The 10,414-nt window shown below is 41.3% G+C and overlaps 1 protein-coding gene across 1 annotated transcript; it reads right to left on the bottom strand.

Annotated features, from left to right (window-relative positions):
• Positions 1–827: 827 nt before the first annotated feature.
• LOC123128487 (DNA repair and recombination protein RAD54) lies at positions 828–10,021 on the bottom strand. Its single transcript, XM_044548509.1, has 21 exons — positions 9,542–10,021; positions 8,040–8,417; positions 7,666–7,752; positions 7,276–7,516; positions 7,026–7,151; positions 6,858–6,914; positions 6,688–6,774; positions 6,306–6,401; positions 6,070–6,120; positions 5,830–5,904; positions 5,648–5,734; positions 4,544–4,635; positions 4,342–4,474; positions 3,136–3,255; positions 2,944–3,057; positions 2,767–2,850; positions 2,567–2,647; positions 2,432–2,490; positions 1,725–1,920; positions 1,526–1,624; positions 828–1,271 (listed from the first exon to the last, which is right to left on the bottom strand). The coding sequence occupies exons 1-21, from the start codon at positions 9,853–9,855 to the stop codon at positions 927–929; spliced, it is 2,922 nt and encodes a 973-aa protein (XP_044404444.1). The 5' UTR covers positions 9,856–10,021; the 3' UTR covers positions 828–926.
• Between the last annotated feature and the right edge of the window lie 393 nt (positions 10,022–10,414).

Below are 10,414 nucleotides of genomic sequence, written 5' to 3'. Positions count from 1 at the left end.
GCAAATGCCAAGCCTTTAATACACTAACTTGAGAGTGTGGCTGTCACCCACATGGTAAGGCCTAAATAACAGAAAGCTGGAGGCGAAAGCAAACAACCCAGTGCCCGATTTGTTTGTCAGAATAACACACTCAAATTGCCCAGCTGGTCTCCTCTGCATACTGCAGATCTCACAAATTCATGAACTTTTATTACGGTAACGGCTACAACCTAAACATCTCTCAGATCCCGCGCGGGGGGTAGCGGAGGTGCTAAGCTCAGAAGCATTTAGTACAATAATAAACCCAAAACTATTTGAGAACTGCATGTATATCCAGGAGCTAACATTGATAGAAGTGCTGGCCTAAAAACAAATGTGAGACATATTATGGCCAGTTGTGGAAGCTGTACACAGACTAAGACAACAGTCAAAATAGCCAAAATATTATTTACCACAGCATCACATGAAGTGAAAAGTAGATCTATAGACAAGCTCAAGGATGCCATGAATTTACAGTAAACCAGCCTCACATTGTGCGATTGTAATGTATGAAAAACGAAAACAGAAGTGAACCTTTGATGCTAGTGTGTTACAATAATTAGATTTGTAGTGCAGCCCTTCGTCTTGGAATGATCTGCAGGTTATCAGCAACCATGTCAGTTTTTCTTACTCTGATGGAAAGACCAAGTGATGAATAATGTTCTGTCCACTTGAAAAGGCGGTTAGCTTCTAAAAGTTACAACCGTTTCAATTTTTGAATAAATATACTTGATATGCGTTTTACAAAGGGATGCAGGCTTTTTGGGGGGGGGGGGGGGGGGGGGGGGTCATATGATTTTCAGTATGCAGTATATACACTGCACGAAGGAGATGGCAGTATTTACACGGCATAATACAGATCAACAGATGTCATTTCAATAGAGAATTTAGCTCTAAGTTTGATGGATTCAAACAAAATCATCATCAGATATATCAGAAGCAACATGAAGTCTCTTAGTCTGAGGTTGATGATCTGACGAGGGGTTGGTTTTTTTCAACGGTTGCAAGCAAACTGGAGATGTCCTCTTGGATTCAGTTGGAGATCTCAAAGAGGAATTCTTCAAATTGAATCCCATCATCTTCAAATTCTTGCCAAGTAAAGATTGCCTTCCAGGTTTCCTCGGAGAATTTATTTTCACCGCTTCTTTTTCTCCATTAGCTGTCACTCCATTTGGTTGATGAGCTGTTGATCGCACCATAGATTCAACTGGAACAAGTTTCCCATCAACCTGATTGGTGAAAACAAAAGAAACCTGCAAGATACACATGTCATTTGTTAACAAATGGCAGCAGTTCCACAGAACCACGTTAATAAACTAAACTTTCTTTTCCTTGTAATCGGATAAAAAACTGGTAACTGTACGAATAAGTGTATCAAGTGGAAGTGGTAGAATCTTACAACAACTGGAAAAACTAAAAAAGTAACAAAGGTGTGAGATTTGTGAGTTCTAACACAAAGAAGACCTATATAACTAGATGCATAAGAGACATGAACTGAGGCTATCACCTCATCACCAGCAGAACACTGGAGGATGGTATCAGGTACAGTTGATGGATCAGAATGATGGCCCCAACTTCGTAAATCTTCTTCAGAAGGTTGTTCGATCTGAAAAGGGTGTGAACGGAGCAGAGCAGCAAAGTACTTGAGATTTGAAGCAACTACAGAGCTACTACATTCTAACAGAAATGGGTGTCGCATAAACTACCTGTTGATTTGAACAATTCATTTTCTGCACACATCCAGAGATCTCTCTAAAGCCACCAATATCAGTATACAACTTTTCTTTTGATGTCGAAACTGTATCATGCTTAGCGGCATCTAAATCCAAACCGTTACCATCTAACGGCATACAGTGATCCTTATTACAGCGATCGCACTTCAAATTTTCATGTATTTCAGACCTGCGAGACCAAATGGAAGGAAAAGGATGATGTATAATATCAACTACATATAGACGGAACTAATGAATTTGGATATTGGCTTTTACATATTTTGAATAGTATTCAATGGTAATAACTAATAAAAGAGTATTTAGGCCTAACTTTGAAACGAATCTGGTTTCTATGAATAGCATATTATGCAACAGTTTTTGACATTTTGTTTGCAAGCCAATGGTAGTTTGACTACTTATTACACACTCAACCTAAATCAAATGATCATGAACTCCTTTTATGAACAATTTATGTAGTAAGGCCTTATGTTTTGCATGATACTCCCTCTGTAAAGAAACATAAGAGCGTTCAGATCACTAAAGTAGTGATCTAAACGCTCTTATATTTCTTTATGGAGGGAGTAATATGCAAGAAACTTTGACCTTGATCCCAACAAAATGGTGACTGCAAACACAACTTAATTACACTTATGTACATGACTGGCAACTGATCCAAGCTATAATGGAGAAGCAGAGTTCACCTGACTTGGTCATGCAAAGTAAAAAGATCACGCAGATCTTCTGTTGAAAGAGAATTGCCCTGCAAAAGTGAAATGAAGACGTGAGAAATTAACATATTTGGCACATTCAAGGATCGAAAAGAAAACTCCAGGTACTTGATCCTGCATTTTGTCGTCTGCTTGTTCCTGCTGAATAACCCTTTGGAGGCCTTCTTTTGCCATTTGACGCTGATATACCTATAGATGAGTGTGGCATATCATATTGTCAGCAGAAGAAGTAATCAGCAACTCGGTATTCCTTCACTTGATAATGAAAAAGTAAGTAAAAAGGAATGAAAAGAAATGGATCTGTCAACCTTCTCCTCAATGGTTCCAGTGCTCAAGAACCTGTATATGTACACTCTCTTCTTTTGTCCATCTCTCCAGACTCTAGCAGCAGCCTTTGCAAATATCAAAAGATGAAAAGGTTCAACTCATGCAAGGTGTGTGGAGTCAAACAGAACCATCAAGAGTGATAAATCACAGATATTTACCTGCTTATCATTGGCAGGGTTCCAATCTGGGTCAAAGAGAACCAATCGATTTCCACCCACCAAATTAAGCCCACAACCGCCTGCCTTGCTACTAAGTAGAAAGGCAAACTCATCCTGCCAAATACAGTAATTTAGAATATAATAATAGGTTATAAGTTCTTCGGTTCAGGGTACAAGGTTGATGTTACGTACTCTAGATAGATCGTTGAATTGGTTCACCAACTTTTGCCTTTTATTAATGGATGTTGATCCATCAAGTCTAACATATGGATATCTTCTTTCCCGACATAATTGTGCAAATAAATCTAATGTCTGCACTTTTAAACAATGATAATAGTTAATGACTCCAGCTCTGCAGAGTGCAGGTATCCAAAGAGCAAATTAATTATAACAAGTACCTTTTATGAACAGAAACTAGTTTACACGCACATTCTAAAGACTGTACTCTCTCGTTTGATGACAGACATACAGAGAATATGTAGTACACAAAACAAGTAGGAAGAGGTGCAAAAATAAGGTCACCTGCACTTGTGCAGAAACTAGTACTCCCTCCGATACAAATTAATTGACGCAGCTTTAGCACAAGTTTAGTATATAAAGGTGTACTAAACTGCATCAATTAATTTGGATAGGGAGCAGTTTAAATATATGATTTTGACAGTTCAAAAAGGAAACCAAACATATATCCAAATATAGGTTTAAGGTAATTCTATCACTTCACCCTTAATTCCAAGTACAATGACTTCGTGCTGTAGGGATTCTGGTTGTAAGATACTCCCTCCGTACACAAATATAAGAGGTTCCAACTTTTTTCTGAATCGGATGTATATAGACACATTTTAGTGTGTTTGTTCACTCATTTCAGTCCGTATGTAGTCCAAATTGAAATATCCAAAACATCTTCTATTTGTGAACGGAGGGAGTACATACCTTTTGACTTTCGTAGTTCTTATAATTAGTATATCCGCAGGATATGGTCTGACCATAAACATGATAGTAAAGGCAATGAAGATTTGGCATTAATAATGGCTTACTGGTTACTAGTATCCCTTTCTTTACAAGTTACTAGCCAGTGTAAAGAATGCTAGCACTAGCAGGCCTAAGGCTACAAAGAATGTAGAACTTTCAAGACAACATAGACAGTAATAAGTGCACTCATGTTGGACTTATTGTTGCAGGACCCCAGGAAAGTTTTCGAGATACGGATTTTGCTATCACCAACAATACCTTCATATTTTCTTATTATTGAAGCATACAGATGGGAGCTTAGCCAATTCATTAATGAGAGGAACGTAGTTTAAATCTTACAACATCCATCCCCAATGGACCCGCCAAGACCAACAAAACCTTACTACAATGATACTGTGTTATCAACATAATACATTAAAAACATCTTACCTGAGTGTAATTTGATACAAGGACAATACGGTCATCAGTTTTCAGTCGGAGGTGCCCCAGCAATCTAGCCAACACGTGCATTTTGCCAGATAGTTCTACCCACATTCCTCCTCCACCAGTCCATGATCCAGATCTTGCATAAAAGAAATGATACAGGTAAGTTGGATTTGCTTGAGAAGCTAGTGAGAAAAGTTAGGCATACCTTCCTTGAAACAGTTCTGGAGGGAAAAAGCGTAGACAGTCATCGAAACCGGAGCCTCCTGACTTGCTACTCTTTATGGTGTCATAGATTAGCTGCAATAGCAAGATAACCAAGCAACATATGTTTGTGATGCTAAATATAGTTACCAAAAAAGTGAAACTGATGCAGGCTGGCTATGAAGAACAGTAACACAGGCAACAACAGCCCAGAATTTCCCATAACCTATCAAATCATATTAGTAACTTCCCAGCTGCCAGGTAATCAAGAAATAAAAAGTCAGTGCAAGAACTCGGTTACCAAACCTATTCCGCATTCTACAAGGAATATGGGGTCAGCTTATAACATTGTCAATCTATGCAGGATACATTATCATCAACAAGCTTTAAAACTGTCAACGGACATTGTCTTGAAAAGTACATAATTCCAGTATACAATGCAGATGCAGGGTAGCACTTGACAGCAATATAGAAGTATACTAGTTAAGCCTATGGTGCTTGAAAGAGAGATCCATTACTAGTTACTACTACAAATATTAGAGCTGGTGACGGTGGTGGTGGGAATTCATTCACCCTCTTCAACCTCCCGGGTCATTGTTTATAAGGCGTCCCGCCTTGGACGCCAGCACCTTACAATTATGCACGCTTTAGGCGCTTACGAGTCACTTAGGCGTCAGGGCGGTTGGTGCTCGCCTTAGGTCGTCTTACCACCTTATAAACAATGCCGCAGATACATATCTTAACAACATAACTAATACTTTTTCGATGCGGGGAAGAAAAATCAAATACTTCAACACAAATCGTGACAGGAGTCAAGACAAAGCTCAATTCAGTGTGGCAGAGATGCTGAGGATGTAGGTGTAGGTCAAGCAGGGCCACAGCATCATGATGCCAGGTGAGGACATCGACCAAGTGCAGCAGCGGAGCCAAGGGCGTGTAGAAGGCAGAACCAGACGAGACAGCTCAATGTGTTGGGGTATAGCAAGGTACGGACATTAACTAATTGCGGTAAAAAAATACATTGTAATAAACTCTGATCCTACTGTCGAAACTACTTTCACTGAAAGAGATATATCGTGGGGCGAAACATTAAACTGAAATTATTTACCTTCGGATGGTTGCATAATTTCTTAAGAGCAGTAATATATGCCAAAACTTTAGAACTCTTTGCTTCTTCAGATATCAAGCGTTTAACCTGACAGGGTCAACCACAGACTACTGTAAATATAACTCCGAGTACCTTACATGTGCCTATTGAATATTGCTCAGAACGGTATAAAATTTCCTTACATTCTTGGAGTGTATGAAGTGGTTGTACAGTGTCATCTGTAAAGGAGTCAGCTTGCAGCACACTACTTCAACAATCTATACATAAGCAGGGTTAAGTAATGTAGATGAGGCACAATTATATAATGTAAAAAGGAGGAATCACTATAAAAGACAAAATGGATAGCAGGTACACAATTCTTTTTGTCTTTTCTGAATGTGCGATGAACATATCCAGCCAAATATACACTGGACAGAACATACCTTTGGTGGCAAGTGATTGGACAGCAGGGCATTCGTCCGTCTCAATATAAACTGAATATCATTGAGAAGCCATCAGAAGAATTCAGAAGGTAATTAACCTAGAGCCCGTTAAATTGTAGAAGAAAATGCATCCAAACAATTCTAGAGGAGATTAAAACATAAATGTGGACATTACAGTTGTTCAAAAATATGCAGTACAGGGTGCAGACAACCTTCTTCAGAGGAAAAGGACTTGCCTGATTTACTTTTGCACTAAGCTGTCCAGATCTCTCAGATCCCAACTTCTTTTCTTCTGCAGTTGCTGTGGGTTCTCTTCCACGAATTATTGGTGCCTTCAGTTAAGGGCAGGTAATGTTAGAGTTAACTACAGAGGAAAGGAAGATAGAATGCAATTAACAGGAATAGCACATGATTTTAGGTGCACAACACACAAAGAAACTTGAATAACAAATATCTGAGAACACCACTATCTGTTAATAAATAGTTGTAATTCATACTCCCTCCATCCTGAGTTACTTGTCGCGGAAATGGATAGATACATCCATTTCTGCGACAGGTAATTCGGGACGGATGGAGTATTTAGCAGTATAATTTGTGATTTTCATAAAACGTACATACTTCATAATATCGGCGAAAATATGCGGCATCCCCCAGAACTCCTGGATTTGTAAAATTTACCATTGAAAAGAACTCTTCCAGATCATTCTGCAGAGGAAAATGAATATATCAAAATTCAAAACAATGGTTCCAGCTACAATATGGAAAAGAATGGGAAAGCAAAAACTTACCTGCATTGGGGTACCTGATAACAGGATACGCCGTGTACAAGGAAGGGACGCCAGTGCCTGGTGCATCAAGTGTTTTCATGAGTTCAAGAAGAGCAAAATCGGAGATGAACTCAAGTGCAAACGACTCATGTATGTATGAAACGCAACTGAATTGGCAAACTGATATACCTTATTTGTTAGTGTCTGGTCATTTTTCAGCCTGTGAGCCTCATCACATATGAGAAGGTCACAGCTTCCTGGTATTTCAAATTTTGACGAATGCATGCGGAAGGTCTCGTAAGATACGATAAGTACCTGATAACAATTCCAAACATATAAATTCACCAGACATTGTCACGAACATGCAATTCTGATTGCAATTAGTAAGCATGGTAAATAGAAAATAGCAGAAAGGAAAAGAGTTTGGATAAAAGAAAACCTGAAGATGGCTCAAGGGCTTTAAGAAACTTCCTATTCCAGAAAGAACATCAGCACGCGTGCTTTCACAGAGGGCAAGCAGGTGCACTTTGCCTTTTAACCATTTACTTATCTCAGATTCCCAGTTGCTAACTAGGCTTGTGGGGGTTACAATGACAGCCCTTTTAACCATTGGCTTACCCTCAAAGCCTTGAGCAAGAAGGGTATATAGCAAAGTTATCGACTGTAAAGTCTTCCCCAATCTGGAAAGTGCAAGGAAGCGTCAGAAGTAGCTTTATGTAACAGTGAGTCAGTGACTAAATAAAAGGATTGAAAGACAGAAACATTACGTATTTATATCAAAGTATAAAAATGGACAAGAGGGAGGGCGTGAACTGTTCCAGCTTATTACCCCATGTCATCAGCTAAAATGCATCCAGCAATTCCATCGTCACTTAGCAACCCAGAGACACAATCAAACATAAACTGAACTCCTTCCCTGCATTACAACACAATCATGTGATTTACTATCTTCATCTCAAAGATTCAGAAGAAATCAGCATTGTTAGTTATTGTTTGCACCTGCTTAGACTAAAAATAAAGCTACAGTGCAATATGTAGTATCTATATGTGAATGTCTACAACTTACAGAGAGTACATGTTCTGCACAAAGTTAATGCTGATTGTAATTATTGTGGGGGGAACCATAAAATAGAGGGTTCACTGCAAGCCATCAAGCATGTAAAAAATGAATATAGGAAAAACATTAACAGGATAATATATTACCTTTGATGAGGACGAAGGTAACGTACAAGCAGATGATCAACTTCAATTGCAGTAAAATTGTTATTCTCTTTGTCACATTCCTCGGGTTGCCACAAAATTAATGGCTCTATGCCAGGTGGAAGAGGTTCCTCTTTCTCTGAGGAATCAACACTAGCAATGGTAGGCAGCTGCTGAAGATTGTTTGGAACTGCAAATGGCTGTGCTGAACCCCACGGGACAAATCTTTTACGAGCTGAAAGGCGCCGAGCAAGAAGCTCACTATTTTCACTATATCCATTTCCACACGGAGGTTTGAATGGTTTTCGAGCTATCGCTGCCGCATCAGAAACTGAAAGGATACGTGGAATAAGTGGCTGCCTTCTGACAACCAGGTTTCCCCTGACAGAAACCAGGAAAAAATGCATAAATATCTTCAAACAAAAGAGTGCATTTGTGATGTTATAGTCGATTAAACCAAAACAAATTTCAGTGTGTGCAAGGCAATCTAAGAGAAAATGACTTGTAACTGAGAAAAAGGCTTAAAGTGAACATTTGCAATACATCACATAGCGCAAGATTGTTCCAGCTGACCATACTTTCTCTGACCAATACAGTAAGATTTCCGGATTTTTTTCATGTAGAAGGCTAGTCCTATTGTACAAGGTACTCACTCTCATATCTCTATGCTTAAAATCATCACAGAGAGATGACTAGAGTATCCACACTACAGAGCTCTGTTGCACGTAGCTACCTACTGTTTACTTGGTATGCACAATGAGTTATTGACTAAGTCCATTCTGTCCAAATATGAACAGAGTTACAAGACGGAGTACAGAAGGTTAAATCTCTCTGTCCATATTTGCCAGCTTCATGTGATCTCCTCCAAGTCATTCAGACATATGCATACTCAACAGCCACCGTACTTACACTGAATGGCAATATTCAGCTTGAAGCCGTTACGAAAACTTGAGTGACAGGTATAGCTAGTTAGTGAGAGGTGTCAGATCAAAGCATCAACATTCAGGCTTAGATACTCCAGAACAAAGTTCTCAGGAGATAACCCTGCAGATTACATGGCAAACAACCAATCGAGTGGGATGAAAAAGAGAGATCCGTCTACCACATTGTAAGTTACATAGGATTTAAATTCTATCCTGTTTTTCCAGAACAGACCACGGTGTGGGGAGAGGAATTTGACTTGGGTCTCTTATGCTAAATTCTGGAGGAACCGGATCAAACACACCCAAGCTGAGGCACATTGTTCAAATGTACTAGTATCTAACAGGGCGTGGACTAGTGTATCACTGGGGACTCTTATGCTGAATTGGCATCTGAAACCACAAGCATGCCCCACAACAATTCAGGAGCATCCATCGACTAGTATCGTCGCCATAAAAAATTTAGATGAACACTAACGCCAACCCTAGCCCCTATGAATCCACAACCACAAGATGCGTCGATACACCACCAGCGCACAGCACGGACACGCACACATGGGCCGAGATGGTCGGGCCGGAGAGTACCTCACGAGCGCGTCCACGTTCTGCGACTTCCTCTCCTCGTCGGGCTCCGCAGCGCCACGCCGCCCGCCCCGGACCGGCCGCCCGCCGTCGCCGCCGCCGTCATCGCTGTCGCCCCCTTCCTCAGCCTCGTCCTCGACGCCGCCCGCGTCGCTGCTGTCCGCCACGTACTCGTCGTCGTCGTCGTCGGCCGCCTCCGCCCCGCGCTCCGCCTCGGACTCCGACTCGTCGGGGTCGGAGGAGAGGGTGACGACCTCCTCCTCCTCCTCCTCCTCGGAATCGCTGCCGCGGCGGTCGCGCTTGCTCCTCGACGGCATCGCGCCACCTCCGGCGAGTGGGACGGTTCGAAATGGGTGCCGAATCGTGTGGATTCTCCGCTCGGAGTTGGGAGTTTTGGGGGAATTTTAGGAATGGAGAAGCGGGGTTTGGAGGCGCTGCAAAAGTTTTGGGGCAGCGTGTCGGAGAATGTGCGGGAGAAGAGAGGGAGAGGGGTAGTTGGGCTGGATCGGAGGTTCTGTTTCTGAGGGGTTAAGCCCATGTTTAAGGCCCAAATAAGTTGGGGGTCCTCCTATTCCCAAAAACGTCTCTCATTGCAACAAAAGTATCTGTTAAGCCCGCGGCCAAGGTTTTTCTCGGGCAAGAGTACGATAGAAGATTCCGCTTCGGGATCACGGACGGGTGCGCCCGTATCTGATCTAGAGGCGATGATGGAAGAGTTAGGGCTGAAAGAAGATGAACTTGAAGATGTGGTCATGGAAGATGAGGAGCTGCCAGAGGCGGCGACCCGGTGGATGATCATTGCTAGGGTTCACACTGAGAAACCCTATAGTCAATTCTGGTTTTATAGAACCATGCGGGTGGCTTGGGACCTGGCGA

Source organism: Triticum aestivum, chromosome 6A (assembly GCF_018294505.1).
Source record: "Triticum aestivum cultivar Chinese Spring chromosome 6A, IWGSC CS RefSeq v2.1, whole genome shotgun sequence".
Taxonomy (NCBI): domain Eukaryota; kingdom Viridiplantae; phylum Streptophyta; class Magnoliopsida; order Poales; family Poaceae; genus Triticum; species Triticum aestivum.
This window is presented reverse-complemented; position numbering and strand designations above follow the sequence as displayed.